Source organism: Pleuronectes platessa, chromosome 7 (genome assembly GCF_947347685.1).
Source record: "Pleuronectes platessa chromosome 7, fPlePla1.1, whole genome shotgun sequence".
In the NCBI taxonomy this organism is placed as follows: Eukaryota; Metazoa; Chordata; class Actinopteri; order Pleuronectiformes; family Pleuronectidae; genus Pleuronectes; species Pleuronectes platessa.
The window spans coordinates 13,503,146-13,522,420 of record NC_070632.1 but is presented as its reverse complement, the minus strand read 5'-3'; the positions used below and the strand labels follow the sequence as shown (position 1 = coordinate 13,522,420).

The following is a 19,275-nucleotide window of genomic DNA, read 5'->3' as shown; positions in this document are numbered from 1 at the left end:
TCTTAAAACCAGAATGGTCATTCACGTTCATTGAAAAACAAATATGCAGCACAGCTTTAACACATTTGGATGTTTATTGATTACCGTTTTCTAAACTGGATGACACCATTACATGTGCTAAAAATCACATGTAAATCACAGCTTTGAGGTCTTGTGTGTGTATAACAAAGATTAAGAAGAAAAAATAAAACATGCGTATCAATTTCCAAACTATATATTAAGAATTTCGATGTAAACAGTTTCTCTTTTTAAAATAGTGACATGATTATGATTTGTGTTTACATTTTACTTTTTTTTTTTTCTTTTCTTTAGGCTAACAAACCTTAAACCCTTTTAACAGTCACAAAGTCGAGAGTCTGCTCTGAGAGGCAGAGTAAAAATCAGTTAAAGGATCAGTGTGTAGTATTTAGTGGCCTCCCCTCTAAAAGCACTTTTGCATGAGAAGTAGCTGATTCATCATTTCGAAGGAGGTAAAACCTTTAGCAGCATTCGATCACAAACAGTGCACAGAGAAAGACGGCGTACTTGAAGTGACACTGCCACCCGCATTGACACTTCTCCTTCTCTTGAAATACAAAATACAAAAGCGTGTATAAGGAAGTAGCCCTTCTATCAAAAGTACACTAGTAGTAAAACTTCTGGTGTCGTTTGTGGTTTTTCAAGAAGACAGGAATGCACATTGGTTAAGACTTGGCTCTTAAATAAATTAAATAAATAAACTTTGAATATTTCGTACATAAATTTGATTTGTTCCCCTTTAAACCTGTGATTTCAACTTTTTCAAGTGTTTAAAAGACCCTCAGCTATTGCAGGCTTGGGTTTGGTGTTAAACACAAATGTCATTCTATCATAAATGTTAGAAATGTGCCCTAGGTGTGTGTCACTAATCTCGCTGTGCACCAGGTTAACCCCAGCCCACCATTACAGCTCCAGCTAACTGACACCAATAATCAACACCTATCACAATTCACCTTCTGACCTGCAGTCAGTCCGTAAGCTTTACCTGCACCTTTGTTATCATGGTTTTATATTTAAAGTGGGCTTTGCGATGGTCACTATTCCAATCAGTGAGGATACCAGACCACAAAAGGCCACCACTCCTGCATTTGATGGGTAAATTCCCAACCTGTCTAACGGACTGAACAGATCACAAACGTTTTTCAGGGTGTCCAAGGCAACAGCCGGGTGCGATTTAAGGCTTTCGAACAGCAGAAAGAGAAACGCATCCAGCTGAGGAATGACAACTTCAGCCACTTCAGGATTCTCGCTGAGGTGCAGAGACATTTTCTGTCTAAAGTCTTTATCTTTTGCTTTCTGCATCATTAACTGGAGCACCACATAAAGGTCTCTAGTCACATTCATAATCACTGCGAGGAAGTAGCAGCGGGAGGAGGTTAGGCTCCAACTTTTCTGGTTGATGTCACGGATAAGACCGACACTTCTGGCCCAAAGTACATTGTCGCAGATAAGGGAGAGGGCGCGGTTGATGTTGGCTGCAGTGAGGCACAGGCACAGCACTCGGTCAGAGAGTCGCAGGGATCGTTTGGCAGCCTCGACGGAGTTCACTGCGTTTCCGAGCTTCAACACTGACAAAGGAGGGAGAAAAAAAAGGGGCATGAGGGCAGTAATCAATCATATATGAAATGTCATTTCAATCAAACAACAACATCTTGTTACTTGTGCCTCTGACAGAAAGAGGTCATGGTCTCAATGTATTCACATTGTGTGCATGCTATATTTGAACCACTTCATGCTGAGGCTCGTTCTTCCATATGAGAGGGTTGACAGCTAGGAGTTCAAGCAGCGCCCTGATAGGTGGGACTGGAGAGCTCCCCGCCTTTATAAGGACAGGTGTGGGCAATTACTGCCTCTTTGTCTGATGCCTGGTAGATGGTGACTGCCGTGTTTGTGCCGGTAAGGGGAGACGGGGAGAAAGCGGTTTTATTTTTCTGCTTGACATCTAATGAGGTGTCTTGTGAGTTCAGTTATGTGTCGACCCAGATTGCTGTGTCCACGTGTTTGAGAGAAGATTCAGGGTTTGCCTCTCCCCTGTTTGAGGCACAGCACAGAGTCCATTGTCACTGTAAAGTAGGGCCCCATATTGAGGAAGGTAATTAACAGCAACCTGAAGGGTGATCTCTCTCGCTCTTGTTTTAGGCAGCTGGACGACCTATGGGGAGTAGTCATAGGATGTCTAATGGGGTTTGCTATAGAATCCATTATTAAATAAAGACTCCATTGTGAAAAGAATGCACGTCTCCGCTCTTTTTGAACTCCCAAATTTGATTGTGTCAATACACACCGAGGTCATCGGCGTCTAGTATGAAACGTAGGCTGTTTTTAAAGACAAATCTGAAAGCAAGTTATTGGTCACATCAAGATGTAAATTCTCCTTTAAAAGCTATATTTGTCCTGAATGTCTCCTTCCCCCACAGGCGAGCCAGGCACAGAGGCAGCAGAGCTGCAGCTGAGACACAGTAAAGATAACCAAGTTGTGCCCCTATGGAGACTGTCCTGCTTCTCCTTGGCCCGGCCCTGGGCAAAGTCTTTATCTCCTGACCCTGGTCTAAGGCGATGCATCCTCCATCATTTCCATGTGGAACAAATCAAGTCAGTCGATTGAATAATTTAATTTATACAAAGACCACCACGTGGTAAACTCCAAAAAGTCTCAGTATTAACTCCAGGTTGTAAAGTACAACGATCTACGGGCAGTCTGGGGTCACGATTGTTTCTGCAGGTGCACGTAACCGCACACGGTGGGGTCGCCCAAACAGAGTCTATCATAGCTCACGGGGAAAAAGCTGCAGAGTTCAACACAGACACAACAAGCCATAAACCTGGTCTAAGCCTTAGGGCTGGAGACATGTGGACAGAAATAAAGGATTAAATGTTTCCAATGATGGGTTCTCAACCTGAGAAACATTCACTGCAACTTGTTGTGCACTTTTACAGAGCGCACACGTGAGGGAAACCTAGAATAGCCACAAGTGTGTTAGTTTTTTTTTATTGCTTGATGGCAGAGGTGCGGCCACCCACCCTGAAATAATGATAGTCACAAATGTTCATATATTTCCTTCATATATACAACCTTTTCTCTATGATGTTGCTGTACATTAAAATCAATAAAATGTTATAAGTTAAAGATTGTATTTTAACATAAAATGTTCAATGGCACTTTGTTGTGTTCGAGGTCTGGGAGAAGTTCTCCATTTTTCTTTATACTCTTTTCGAATATATTGAGAGAAACTACATTGCCTTGGACACTAAACTTTGTGAACAGCAGATATGACTCAACTATTGACAAAAAGACAAAACTCGATGCAAGGTTCAGAAACGACTTGAGCTGTTGGTTTGTTTTACTCGGCTGCTGCCTCGTTGGACAGTTGAGTTCCTCCATGCTGATGAGATATTGATGAGTTATTGGACAAGGAGCAATGGGAGGATTTTTGAGGTCAATAAAGCTGTTGAATCTGCCGTGGAGACTTTAGAACAAAATTGATTGCTATAGATTATGACGCAGACAGACCCTTGTGCTATTATATATTCAGCAAAGGAGGGATGAAAGGAGATGCAGGCTTTATTTCATGCCATTTGTACATGTGAGCTTCTGAATATAATCAATCTGTAGAAAAATAACAAAGCTGCCCTCCTGAGGACCTCAGTTTCAATGTTTAAGTCATTTATAAAGCAACATTTGTTTTGCTGGATCTGCTGCTTTTCTCGTATTGGAAATTTTAATTGGACTGTTGATAAAACAAAAAGTTTCTACATCTCACTTCAGGTAGTAAGAAATTAAGTGGGTATTAAATCATAGCGAGGCTAACAATCCTTCAAAAATAATTGATTGTGTGCAGCTCAACAATCAGCAGCTACTCTAGCAATAACCTTTTATAAGGCTTCTCAATCTTAGTTAACAGGATTTTTATTTGTTTTTATTTTAATTACCTCTCGTACCCTGGCCCATTCTGGCTGTAACATTTTCTTTTATATATTATTTCAAACAAATACTTGTGCCTGGTCACATTTGCATGTAAGTGGACAAGATATAGCACATTAAACCTGAATGGGACCTTAATATAAAGTAAACTTCCAATGATCTTGTCAGTATTCTGCCATAAAAGGTGAGTCCTAAAATGTGTGATAATGACCAAATGGTCAACCACAACATGAATTCGCAGAATTAAAAGTTCTCCATTTGAGGTCGTTGTTTGCCGCTGTTATATACACAGACTCATTTCTCTGACAACGACATAACATATTTTTCCCATTTATTTTTCATGTGTTGAGGAGGTTGACTCATGTTCAAAAATCCATTATAGTCTCCAAACAACTCTAATGAGATTGGATCACACTTATATCGAACCATCGGTTGGTGCTTCTTCTGTATATCGACCTTCTGCCTTTTGTAGATAATTGTGTCTCATTTGTAAATGGCCTATCTGTAAAGGTCCCTATGTTTCGATTTGAATTCATTTTAAACAGTTTGTATGTTCTGTAGTTCCCCTTGATCATAAAAGTCGATAAGGATGATAGCCCCCTTGTGGTAATTTGTTGATAGATGTGTTTGGAATTGCACCAGCAGATGAGTGCGCTTCGATGGGCAGGTCTGTAATGGATTCTGAACCCCACATTGCCCGTAGCTCCTCGCTGAGCCCTCCTTCACTTCACAGTTGATAGTGAATACTCACATTTTCGTCCAGCACTGATGTTGGCTTCCACAATCTTCAGTTTGGCCACGAGCTCCTTCCTCTGGGAGTTGCTGCGGAGTAGATGTGTGGAGAGAGCACACGCGAACTGGGTGGCTCTGAAATAAACACACACACACAGCTCGTTGTCATCAGGTGAACATGGAGACAGGTGATGGGAAAACGAAGGCGACCTCTGCTCCACTAACCCGCTCCACGTGTTTACTGATAAAACAAACTAACCCTGAAAGTATCAGTCCCAGTAACACATACTTATACTTACGAGAACACGCGGTCTTTTCCTTGACTAATACTTGTGAATTTCACCACAGTGTCCATTATTGTTTGAACGAGAACAAGTTGTTCCAGATTAGCTCTCGACAGAAGAACCGACCCGGGGACACACGCTAACGTGACTTCTCTCCCCAGCCGGCAGTGACCGGTGTCGGTGTGAGCAGCTGCAGTGAGGGAGCTTCTTCTGGAGGCGGAGAACGACTCGAGCCTGGAAACCAAACTTCTTCCACTTCTACATGAAGAGAAATTGACAGTCGCTTCGGGTTGACACACGGGGGCGGGGCAAAAAGTGCAGTTGTTTCACTACGGACAGCTTTGTGAACGGACCAAAAGACCGAGGGGGTTTAAGGGACGTGCCGGCCCGTCGAGATTTGTTACCATGGTAACTCTACATTTTGACAAAAAGTAACGTTAAAAGGTTTGAAGAAAGAGTTCGCGAGGAAAGTCTTAATAAAATAAAAAATAAAAATATATATATATTAGCAGATAAAAAAATCTCAAAACAATCTACTGTCATTTCCACTGTAAAGCCTCTATCTGAATGTAACCGGATTAGATTTGACTTGATACTCTATCTGTAAATAGTCTGAAAATGATATGTTCATGTGCTTATTAAAGCTTTGAATGTTGAAGAGACATTTTTTGTTTTAATAACTAATAAAATACAAAGAGCTCCATTAGCTGTCGGTGATCTATCATCGATACATATGACGACATAGTGAAAGTAGTTCATACAGCTAGCTCTTATACTGGTGGGGATTGAAAACGTTTTCTGTCTCTAAAGCAGAAGATCAAGAGCCTCTCGAGGCAAACTCTTATTCACCATAATTATTATTTCCTGGGTTGGGAATCTTAAAGGGTTTTTGTTCTTCTTGCCCTCACTAAATACTTTTCATCCATGGACCTTACCCAGATTTTTGCCCCCCAGGAATTATCCCTCAAAGGTTGTTAAATTGTTTCCACATTGATGATATATTTTTTTTTTTACAAACTGGATTTTCCACAAAAGCTACTCACTAAGGCTTCAGTTGACCTGTGTATTAATACACAGCCTGACTTTCTATGCTTCCAGCCGTTTTCTGCCCTTAAGAACATTCACTGATACTGTAACTGAGCCCTGCTCCACACAAAGCAGTGTCACAAACCTTTTCAAGCCCAAGGTCACTTTTTAATTCCAAACGTAAGCCGCGATCTAGCACCTTGATATCTTCCAAAAAACCCACTCAGGAGTCATATTTATTCTTTTTACAATTTCTGTTAAAGGCTCAATGTACGGGCATACATATGAACAAAGAAAGGCATTTATGTAACTTTAGCTTTTCAATGCACAATATTCAAGAGTTATGGGATTTTTATTGTTTTGGTTGTTTGTTGACACTATGTTTGACTCTGTTTCTTTGTGTTTGGATTTATGTTTCTGAGTTCTGTGTTGAATCTATAAATTTGGCTCCTTGTGTTTTACTTGACTTCCTGTCTATGTCCTGTTTCCTACCCCTGTGCTTGTCTGCACCTGCTCCTCATGTGTTTCACCTGTGTCCAATGACCTCTGCCTCCCCTGTGTATATTAGTGTCTGTGCTTCCATTTGTGTCAGTGCATTGTCGTTGTCTCACATTACTGCCTTTCCCCACATCAGGGTTGGTCACGGTCTTTTGCTTTCTTGTCTTATCCATGTTTTCCATCGTCTTGTGTCTCCCTAGTGTTTTCTATGATTTTTCAGTTGAGCCTTTTTGAGCCAGTCTCTAGTTTTCCAGTGTTTTTTCTGTTTGTTCATTTTTGGGTCCACCTGCTCCTTAAACTCTGACAAAACAGGCTTTGCCTTGAATATGGACATACATGAATATTTATTTTTATAAAAGTAGTCCGGTGTACTTAAATAAATACAAGGTCTATACAATATGAAGCTGTGCATCTTCTGCTTCACAAATATTTCACAATTCCACCCCCCCCCCCCCCTTTTTTTTTTGACACAAAAATGAATGAATATATTTTGAATATATGAATATATACACTTCATCATACAGGAAGTGTTGCAAGCATTCATGTTTGACATAAATCGATCAGATAAACATTCAAACTCAGCTGAAAGTTGTTTATTCTGCTGTCAACCATGTGTTAATCTGTCGGATATGTCAAAAAACCATATAAATATACTTCCTGTTCCCGTTTAAAAGTGAAAGCACTCCAAAGCTTCACTTTTTGAATCCATTAATTTGTTCTAAAGGGGCTTTGATTGTTATCGACAGCGCGGAAGATAAACATCTATTCAAGGAATTGTGTGTGAAACTTCATGATTGACAGCTGAGACTGACATGTGATTGGTCAAGGGAATGTATTGGAACCTCTCTCATGCTGTTGCATCCCCTGATCACTACTGGGCAGACTCTGGCTCCAGATGTGTAAGATGGCAGCGTTCGCTTCTGGGATATTTTAACTTCATTTGTGGAAAGTGGGAGGAAGTGGAGACACGTCATCCATCTTTCTATAAAGTTTATGGTTTTGACATGGTTCTCGAGTTCTTGAGCATTGGGTTAAACTGTATGTGTACTGATTTAGCCTTTAGTGCCTTTAATTGGTCACAGTAGTTATTCCTCCTTATTCAGTAGCCTCTGCATATTAGTAATCTTGGAGATGTGTATCGGCTCCCCACAGCATCTTAAAAACCACTATCCCAAGCATCAGATTTGGTGTGATGTCGACACTGGTTGGTGGATTGTGTGACTAAGATATGTGACCTGGGAAAATGATCCATATCTCTGTGAAAATTGCCCCAGAGATGCCACATGGGGTTAGAAAGCTCCAAGATCTGTAGCTCACTATTTTACAACACTAACAGGAGTTGTAACTCTCTTGTTTGAACCTTTGAGAGGAAAGAAAGCTCCTGTTACTGTAAATTATAGATTTATGGAGTAATGTCTCCCTCCTTGAATGTTTCTTTTAAATAAATATGTTTGTGCTGCTGTTTGCTGCTCCGTAAATACTTAATGCCCCCTTGTGGATCACTGAGTAACCTCATGGTTTACACAGAATTTATACACGTGCAGCATTTGATCAGGGTGAGTTTTTGAAGATTTATAATGTATTGACGCTGATCATAGCTAATATATCGTGTTGTATCTTTTAAAGATGTTCTGTTATTACCCAACAAAAAAAGTCCAGATCTACTCCTATAACGAGTTGGAAAAGCAATCATTTTAGATAGCTTTAACCTGTACAAAAGCTTTATATGATACCACCTCTTGTTAACCAAGATCAAACTAGAATGCCACTCAGACTTCCTCCATCAAGGCAAAAGAGTCACTTCAACTTCGATCAACTTCACCACTCTCGCAATGCTGAAGAGTGTGAATATCCTGGATCTACACAGAAATGTATTTGTTTGCTTCTTAGTCTGTGTCTCATCCTTGTTTCTTCAAAATCTACTTGGTCGTTTTTCCGTTATCTTACTGACAAACAAAACAACCAAGCAACAAACCAATAGGGAGGGAAGTATAACTTTCATGGCAGATGTAATAATCTCTCACAAAATTGGACCATTACCACATTTGTAAAATAAAAATGGCCAGGCCGCTGCAGACAATATCTGACGGGGCTGCATAGTGGAAGTTATTCCTTCATTTGCTGGGATTTAATGGAAGCGACTTGAACGGCCTCATCACAGCACAGCTCAAATCTCAGGGAGTTTAAATGAAAAGTTGGTTGTGAGCTCGGTGAAGTGATTATAATTTGGTGCTTGAGAAACACTTTTTGGCTGCTAATGCACTGTCTCCACTATCGGGGTATTTGTCCAGTTCATGTTGTCTGTCCATATATTGAGTCCAGCCTTATGAATGTGTCTGAAAGCGTCGGACTTCAATGTAGAGTTTCCGAGTACTGTGGGCTCTTTATAGTTGAGGTGGCTCTGCATAGCAATATCAGCTGCACTCATTTCCATAGAAGTCAGGAGAGTGGAGGGGCAGAACAAGTGACCTTGAATATGTTTAAGTATGAACCCTTTTGATGAACATTTTCTCATATACAGTATCTCTTCAATTATAGTTTTCATTATTATGGAATAAATGCATTACTTAGTTAAAGCGAACTTCAGAGTACAGCTTTTGATTAAATTTAATACTTGCCTGCCAATCAATACGTTTGCCATTTCCACAACTTGAACAACTGAATACCAGATGATGTCGGGAGTCCAAATAAAGAGAATCTATGGGAAAAAATCTACTGACAGGAGATAGAAATGATTAGTTATCAAGTTAGAGGGTCACTCAGTAACTCCTAGTAATTGTTTGAGGATTCAACGAAAATATCTCAAAATGTTAAGCAAAGTGAAAAAAGCGATTCTTATATCAGTACCGATCCCGAACTGCACCAAGATTTAATGGGTGCCTCCCACATCCATATCAAATCCTTCCACCAACGTTCATGATAATCTATTGAGTAGTTTCTGTGTGATCCTGCTAACTAACAGACAAACAAACAAACGCAGAGGAAAACATAACTTTCTCGGCAAAGGTAGGAGTATTATGTTGAATGTGAATCGTTTAATTAGTAACTGGTAAACTGAGTTGTATCGCAATCTGGGTTATGGCGGAGACTACATGTTTAGAGAGTGTAAATAATCAATGCTGAAATGTCAATTAAGTAAATCTTATGTTAAATGTTAAAGGACATCTACCCAATCAGTCATGTCAGGATGGAAGTAACTGGTTTAATCTCTTGAATTAGTGTACAGAGCCTGAAGCAGTGGGGGGGGCTGATAACCTTACCTTGCATCAAGGGAACTCTTCTGAGAATAGTCTTTTGTTGCCTGGCAACAGGAGGGTCTGCGAGCACTACCCGCTGTTTCTGAAACGTATGCATTTCGTCTAAAGGTGCTGACCGGGGAGTTTTCCAAAACCACTAATACTGAGACTTTGGGACACATGTTTTGACTCTGTGACTTTTGGAAACCATTTCTTCCACCAGATCAGTCAAAGCTCGACCTCCAGCTGTGAATGCAAAATGGAAAACAACATTTCCATGTTAGTGGCCTTTTCTTTCAGCTAGTTCTACCAGTTCAAACAAGAAACCCCTGGCTCCTACCTTTCACCATTTTAATATTTTTGTGAGTATTTTCCTGCAACTTAGCAATCAACTGCAGAGCAGGCGGTCTGTTTCCTGGTTACACCGGCATGTGTGTAACCAATCGATGTGAAAAGTCATGTGATGTGTGTCTTCACTTGCGTCAGTATGGACAAAGATAATTTCTGATACAGGTACAAACCGTTTGTCTCGGCGGACATTGTTTAACTTTAAAACACGATTTTAAAATGAAGAGGGATTTCTGATGGAAATAGAGTTGGGTTTCGAGGCCTGTCAGCAGGGTCTTTCTTTTAGCATTACAGATATCTTGTTTGAGTAGGTGGGCAACCGGCATATTGGGGGGGGCGTTGGAGCAGATGTTCTGTAATGTGACTTGGACTATGAAACGGCTGGTTACTGCTTAGAGGTACTGCTTAGAGAGAGAAGGGAGTGTCTGTGGAATTAGACAGGCACTATTCTCCTGTACAGATATAATGTAATATACAATATATATAACAATTTAATTAAACAAATCATTGGAAATCCACTTACTTTACTTGCCTTGTGACAGGCAGTTATGTTTGAATTACTCTTTGTTTGCTTGTTTGTGTGGATCCAGACAAAGATCCAAATTGCAAAACCGGTAAATGTATATATTCTCAAATTATAATTTAATCCACCCTGTGATGGTTTCCTATGGTCTCAGTTATTTTGAAATAGTATGAGAGATGCAATAGCTATTATCCACAGTGTTGCAGGAATTCACTGGTTCATTAGCATTAGAATATATTCATATTTAAGATTATGATAATCCTAATCAAGTGAATTTTTTATATACATTTCAAGACCAAACACAAGAATCGACGTAATAAGATACAAAACAAACAATAGACCAGACCAAAGCGTGACCATAAATACAGCAAAGAAACACAAGCAATACATTTATAGGCATATCATGAAGACCTTACGGCCAAAGGGGAAAACAAGATGTGAGGCCATTTTCTAAAGGGTCAGCTGTGGGAGTAGATCTGATGACGGGAGACAGGCTGAACCATCATCAAGGGGCCAGCGGCTGAATAAAAGCGTAAGAGTTCGGGAATATAAGTGGGAGCTATGCAAAGAGAGACCTAAACTGAAGAGAAAAAATCAAGTGCAAAGCGAAAGAAATTCTAAAGTGAAGATAAGTGCACACTCTGCTGATATGCTGTGTAACCAGCCACAAGCCAGACAACAGCTTTCTATTTTGTGCTTTGGATTTCTGAGAATTGATGAAAAGACATTGTTGGTGTTCAGACGTATGATATTGTTATGGTTTGTGTGCAGATCATCAGATCATTTCTTTCCCTTTAATTTTCCGAAGAGCCAAACAGACGTCTGTAGAATTGTTGGGTTTCATCCTGGTTTTGCAGTCAGGACAGTGCTGGGTTATTAATATGCACTAGAAATGTTTGTCTGAAAGCGATCGTGACTCATCCCTATAGTTTCTTTGAGTTTATTTCTTTGATTTATGGCAATGTTCAGGAAAAGTTTCTGTGATTCTCCACTCGAATGCATTTGTGTATTGTGTCTAGTCTGGCAGCATCAAATAGTTCTCATTAAGAGGAGCTCTCTATCCTCACGTCCCAGTGTTTACAGCTTCTCATACCCAGATTGTTTCGAGTCTTTACGTGCGAGCACGAAAACCAGACAGCCGTCACAAATCGAAAAATATGAAGACAATCAAATGAAATAACTCCTCGTTAGAAAGCCATTATGTTTTTCTGGAACAATTAGCATCTATAACGCATTGAGACTTGATATTAATTGCAAACTGGAAGTACAGAGCCTTGATTCAGGCTCGGGTTTATTAGAGGTAGATGCCGAAGTCACTGCAAGTAAAACACAAGTTTTGTATTGTTAGAAATAAAAAATATTACCACAAGACGCCATATTGTTACAGTCTGTGTTTCAGATATGAAATGTAAAGAAAAATGTATGACTATGATAAAACACAGCGAGGAGAATAATTGGAGCCTGGATTCTTTCTTCAATTATTTCATAATATGACACAAAAAGAGGAGCCAACCTCAGCCTGAAAAGGGGCAAGGTTTTAAATCCCTTAGTTTTAATGTACGGTAATTAAAAACACGGGATTTCCTCAGTGAAATGAATACGTCATGTCCTGCTTTCTGCATAGATCCCACCCCTCATGTGAACACAGAGATTTTCCTGACTTTCTCCTATTGCATTGCGCATGAGTGAAAGGTAAAGTGTCCAAACTCCTCATGTGAAAATCTCTTTATGTACTTCTTCAGGGCGATAGAGTCGATGGGTTGGCTCAGGGGTGCAGCAGGATTGGTTGGATTAGCAGAATCCTGGAGGACACGGGTGGTGCCGAATGTGAGCCGAACGATCCCAGTGAGATATTGTCCCTTGTTACTGGATTTGTGCCTCTCTCTCTCAAGATATTATAAATGAATGTGTACAAAACAAGGGAAGAATTAGTGCTCATCTATTCTTGACTTTATTGGCCCATTCCTGTCTGAATTCTGGATTTATTTGGAAACACACAGAGGGTATATTATACTTTGCAGGCAAGAATACAAAGAGTGACAGATAATATGCTCTGCGTGTGACTCTTAATGCGGATCAATATAGAAATTGTGCACTGGAAAAAAAACAACCCACCTCTTTCGAAGTGACGTCCGACACAGTAGAGAGAAGTCACACAACCAAACCACACACAGCGTTGTTGTTTGCAGTTTTCTCTAGTGTGACAGTGGTATTTGAATAAATGCTCTGCTGCAGATATAAAAACCAAAAATGGGAAAGAGGGACAGAAAGTATGTCTGTTTGCACAACAACAATCCTCTGCCTGATTCATGCGCTTCAAACGTTTGATAATTGCTATAAATCAATTTTGCGTTCTCTCTTTCACTCTCCTCGACCTCTACTCTACAAGTACTGCAGTTTATTACTTAGGTTAATAATTACAATGTGTTGAGCACCTATAGTCCCTGTATAGGTGCGACGGACGATCATTATTCACTGTGTGAATAACAACTGTAAGTCTGTTGTAGCAGTTGCAGCAAGGAGGCAGAGAAAGAGGAGAGAAGATGGTATCACTAGAGGAGTAGATTAATGACTTAATCACACTGAATGATAAATATTGAAAGTTATAAGACATGAAGTGGTTTGTTTTCTAGATTCAATTTAATATGCAGCATGAGCAACATGTGATATTTTAATGTAGCTACTTTAGTGACAAGCAAATGTACATAAATAATTTAGAAATCATATAGAATATTTGCCATTCCACCTCATCTCCCCGATGTTCAACCAAAGCTACGCCTTTGCACAGGAGGATGACTTTGATGTGTCTGAGCCCGACACCTCGTCTCCACGTAGCTCTCTGACCTATCGCAAGTCAACTGGAATATTCATTGGTATGGTGACCTCAGTGATCTCTGATTTGTTTGAAAAATTCCTCCCTCCCGGTATTTTTCCGTTGCGGACTTTTTCATTAAATTATTTGTTGAGCTGTGTAACTGTATAAGTAATTAAATATAAACGTGTTCAGCCACTTTATCACAGTTAAACAATTGTACATGACAAAGAAAAAATATTGTTCATTGATTATCACATTCACATACAGTTGTGTATTTTAATCAGATATATTGATGATAATATATTCAAAACAATGTGCTGTCACCAGTTCTTTTTCCGGTATTGCTCCAGGGGACCAGGTGGCGCCCCTTGGTTTCTCTAACCAAGCGTAAAATAAATGCTTTTCTGCTTTGAACAACGGTGGGCAGAGTCCATATCTGAAACAGAATTGCAGACATGAAACACCTTCTTCTCTCCTCCGGGACAGAACGGAAACAACCAGTTTCCACAGCCAGAGGCAATATATGTGAACTGGAAACAGGCTTTAAACTCAGCTCAGTTTGAGTTTGTTTCATGCAGTAGCTTCTTGGGAAGGAACGTCTGTTTAATAACACAATAGTTTCACAGTTTTGATTTGCTCTATAATCCTGTCTCGGCCTCCCGGCTTCCTGATTGCTAGTTTGTCTCTTCACCTGCCATCAGTCGATATTGATCATCAACTAATCAGCACTACAGTTTAGTGCCCCCCCATCTTCGTCCCAAAATCACCTCATCTTCGCTGGTCATCAGCCACCCTCGATCCCCTTCCTCATCAGCCTCGTCCCCTTCTGGCCAGTACTTGAGCTGATGACAGGTTTCAATCCGTTATCTCCGTTATAAACCAGCTTGGAAGCATGGTACTAAGCGTTACCATGGTGATTTAACCCGGGAAGAAGTGAACCAACCTCCTAAAACTGAAAAGGTACCATGATAAACACAAACCCTGCTCCGGAGTGCAGGCATCTGGACTAATTATACCAATAATAATAATAACAAAAGCAAAAGGACCAAATATCCCAGAATGCACCTAGAAAACCCCTTCCTGCCTGTACCTGCCTTTCAACAAGAACTAATCGAACCTATTTCAGAATATGCCACAACATCCACCCTGCCCAGAGACAACTTGTCCTTACTTAGCATCATTCAAAAGTGACAACCCTCTCAAAGCAGGCGTCACCCTGCAGGAGATAAGCTAGTGACATTCAGCCACTCTCCCTCTCCCCCAAGTCTTCCACAGCATTTTGTTTTGATTTCTACATTTCCATTTCCTGTTCATCTCTTAAAATAAAAATATGTGTGGCCTTCCCTACTTTGTCCATCTGTAAGCCAGGTTGTGAAACATTTGTATAAAACAATTACACATATAATGAATGGATCACTGTGACATTATGTAATTATCAACTCATGATAGATTCTAGCTCAAGCTGTGTCTCAATTCAGGGTACACATCTTTCAGAGGCTGAATACAAAGACCAAGTGCGTCACAGTGCCACGACTCGTCTGCAGCATTTCGATGACTCGTATACCGTGAGTGCGGCTGAAAAATGCGTCCTTTCATCCCCGAGCCTCTTACAGGTGGATCCTTCTCGTTAGCAGGTGAGCATTAGTAGACCAAAACTACAGATGCTTACACTTCAGAATGTAAATATCAGGGTTTAACTCCAACGAACAGCAGTTCACATGAAAAACAAACAAGGGGCATTTAAACATCCTGTTGTGTCCAACTGCCGCACTGTTGTTAGGTAAGGTGAGGTGAGGGCAGAACGAGTTCATTTCGATCTAGCCTTCAGGGTCTATGAGGCTCACACAGGCCACATCCTCATTGGACTGAGTAGAGAGCGTCCTTTCAAAGGGACACTTCATCTTCTCTATGGTAGAGCACGTATACCACAAACACAGCCGAGTCCTCACTGTCGAGTCCGGAGTTCATAGCCCGCTGGAGCTTTTTGATGTATGTCATCCTCTCTATGTCCCTGCCTTTTCTCCATTTAAATAAAACTATGTCTCTTACGATTGAAAACAAAGGATAAAGTCAAGGACACGATGATGTACAACACATGTACATGCACAGCTGAGTTGAAAAAAGAAATCCTTATGATCCTGTTGATTGCCTTGGAAATATTCATACAAGTAAAAAGATAATTATAAAAGACTATTTGTGTAGCGTGTGAATGGAATCATTGCGGGAGTGATACAGTGATTTTATAACCAAATGTAGTATAAACTCTCGAGTCTGTTCATAAAAACTCAACCAACCCAAAAAAGGGAGCTTGACAAAATACACGACACACAATATCTTTCAAAAATACTATAGACGTAATGTAAGAATGTGCCCTCCACCTGTATTTATCTGTCACTCATATTGCAGCATGACAGTGTCAACTTGTCTCATCCCGGTTTATTTGATATTCAGCCCTCATATGAATCCTGGGTATCCGCTTTTGATTACGTTGTTTTCAACAGGATGTGACTCGGATGTGCAGTAAACAGAGAAATGACAAACTGACTCTGTTCAGGAGATGTTCTCAAGTGTCCTTATCTGAATTTTTTGTTCTGTTAATTTTGTAATCAGTGTTACATAGGTGTCTATGCTTGATAATACTTTCCCTCTCATCAGTGGGTATTGTCCATGATGGAAGCAGGTAAGTGAGAAACAGAACAGAAAGGTTCATAGTTTGGACATGACTTGTATCCTGACCTATTTTGTTGATTTTCATTATTTGCTCAGTTGGATTTTATCCTCTTATCAGTCGCTTGAACACGAGAATTTGCAAATGTAGAATCAGTACTTTAAAAAAACTTTACCTACCTACAAGTGTTCAACCGGGTCACCGAGGAGCTGTGAGGGCGGCAGGCTGCTTCTGAGCCTGTGTCGTCCATGTCGGTGGACGGGAGCTAGTTATGTTTCTAATTTGTAGAAAATGTGTCTGACCTTCCCACTTGAATGAATTTCTTTGGTATATAATGTATTTCAGTCATTAAGGCTTTCATTTCGAAAAGGAAGGTTGTTTTGTAGATATCTTAATATGCATTTATTTTTGAAAATATGTTTGAACCTGAAGATTTTGTGTTTTGTTTGAGTCCATTTAGCTCCCACGAAGAGCGTTTAAAGCATCCCAGGTCATGACCATCACCATTTCCTGTGTGTGTGTGTGTGTGTGTGTGTGTGTGTGTGTGTGTGTGTGTGTGTGTGTGTGTGTGTGTGTGTGTGTGTGTGTGGTGGGTGGGTGTGAGGGTGGGTGGGTGTGTGCGCGCGTCGGGGGATTCTTCTCTGGCAAAACTTGAAGTTCTCCTCTCCATCAGTAAACCTCAGCTCTGAACTCGTAACTCCCCCGCTCCTTATGTCTGTGAGTTTGTATTATATTATTAGTCTGTTCACATTGTTTAGAATTGTTGATGGATGAAACCACGTCTTCTGCTTCTTAGTATAATGAACTCAAATTCCTCCTGGGTCCCTGGCTCTCATGGAAATAACAGAGGAAAGACTATTGTTTTATTTTCTTAATGAAATTGTTTGTCTGAAAGGTAGCATAGTATTACACACTAGAAATAAAGACATCAAATTAAACTTAAAGTGAAACACAGATTGGTGTGAAAGCCAAGGTCCAATCAGAGCCCATCCTATTATATATAAAAAAACGAATTCCTTCATATCACAGAGCTTAATGTTAAGCTTTAGGATAATTTACACAAATTGTGTTTACTTTGTGCGCTGTAGTCAAACACAACCTGATTGAAAGGGGAACAGGTGGTGAGCTTCAAAGTGTAATGCAAATATAATCCCTACAGAATTGGAGGAAATGAGAAATATTAAAAGTGGAATTTACTTTGCAATTGATGAGATCCCAATCTTATGAACTTTAGGATTTATTAAATGTCATGTGATTCTCGCTCAGTCTCTGTCTTCAGGCACTAATGCACTAATGACAGACATAAAGGATTTTACCCAGTCCTTGTGGAGGATATTATTCACCATCATTTGGATGCTGCCTGCTCCCAGTGATGGACCAATAATCAGGTTTTTGCACCACACAATGATGTAACTCTCTAAAAATTGTATTCTGATATATACATATATATATATAAAAATGATAAATTCTACCTGTATCGGCTGTGGTTGCTTCTGAATATATAAGCACATACTGTGCACCTGTCAGTTGAGCAAGGAGGAAGATTTAGCCGTCTGAAACACTCACATACCCAGACACTAAATCTATGACTCAGTTCCATCCGTTAATATTAGAGTGGGACCCGACGAGCCGGAGTCAATTTCTGGATCAATGTCCCTGTGACAGTTTCACCTGCTGGGTTTTGTGTCACTCAGCAATACGACGCCTGTGAAGTGGATCTGTCGAGATTAACGTCCATGTCATCCTCCTTGGTATACGGCGTATGTGCCCCGGGTCACTGATGATTCTTTCTCTGCAAATATCCAAACAAGTATCTGTCATCCACATCCTGTCAGCTTTTACAGGTTCAGCAACCATGGCCCGCTCACTGCCGAGAACAAGAGCCCAGACTGTGACTTCTAATTTGTCTCAACTATAAAGCCAAAGATTAATTATAGTCATGCTTGTGCATCTATGACAGGCATTAATGCATGATACATATTAATATGTGTGCAGGTGTAAGAGAGAAATTAAAGTTGTATTCCGCCAATTTCATCCGAGACAATGCGCTTATAAATGTCGGGGAGTCTAGAATGTAGATAAATTTAAAACATGATTGGTTGACATCTGGTGTATTGAAATGTAAATTTTCTCCCTAAATTTCTTAATTATCCAGATGACAGTTCTCTCTGTAGGAAACGTCAGGGAACTTTCTAGGTTAAGCAGCTTCGCAGAATTGTGTTGCTCCATAGTGGCACACTGGAATTAAACAGTTTGAGTGATAATGCATGAAATATCCTTGAACACGCTCCTTCTAATGACTTTTAGAAAAATTATTTATTTGGTAGAGAAGAGATGCGCTCATATGACTTCATGTTAAACAGTGAGACAGCAGCTGTATTTCTCCTGTCACTGTTTTAGCTTTTTTCGTTTCCATGTGATCACTCGTGAACTAAATTAGTTTATCAAAGTTTTATTCCTCACAGGGAGCACATCTGCTGATGCACAACGGTCTGATCCAAACTGATCTTTAATTTGATGCTATGGAAACAGGGTGAAACATCATGATTGACAGTTGCAACTACCGTGAGATTGGTTGAGCGTGTGTATCGGTGGGACCTGGAACCCTTACTTCAAACCCCCGATGACTATTCTTCACAGACTCTGGCTCCAAAGACGTCACCAGCATGAGACAAGATATCTTTGACATGTCAGTGATATTCTGGCTTTCTTTTTGTACAGTGAAAGGAAGTGGAGATGGTCAATGGTATCAACACACAGTTGTTTGTACAAAGTACTGTCATTCTGCAATAAGGGACTTTTTCTGGACGTCTCTGTCCAGTCGGCTGTAAGTAGCTGAGGTTTTTGTCAGTGATCACAGAGATCATAGCAGAGTAAGAGATACAATTACTAAGAGGAAAACTGTCCCAGTTTCACAGAATTTCCCAATTTAGAGTTTTGTCTGAACATTTCATGGACTTTTGTAGATTTTGGTTTCACAAGCTGAGGTTCAGGGTCTCGTTCTTTAGTTTGAAAACATTTATACGAAGAAAAAGGTCTGAGCAGAATCCCCATTTCTGCTTTTAAGGCTACGACAAAAGAGATTTTTTTTTAACAACATAAATCCTTGAAAACTCCATCTGCTCATACGATATGACTGAAAGCTCCAGGGCAGACGCTGAATTGAACAGGCAGCGAGGACTGGGTATTTAAGGTGAGAGCGAGC

General features: G+C 40.2%; 1 protein-coding gene across 1 annotated transcript; it reads right to left on the bottom strand.

Annotated features, from left to right (window-relative positions):
* Positions 1–66: 66 nt before the first annotated feature.
* pex11a (peroxisomal biogenesis factor 11 alpha) lies at positions 67–5,258 on the bottom strand. Its single transcript, XM_053426242.1, has 3 exons — positions 4,972–5,258; positions 4,692–4,807; positions 67–1,586 (listed from the first exon to the last, which is right to left on the bottom strand). Exons 1-3 carry the CDS (start codon positions 5,025–5,027, stop codon positions 1,018–1,020), a joined length of 741 nt encoding a protein of 246 aa, XP_053282217.1. The 5' UTR covers positions 5,028–5,258; the 3' UTR covers positions 67–1,017.
* Positions 5,259–19,275: the final 14,017 nt, after the last annotated feature.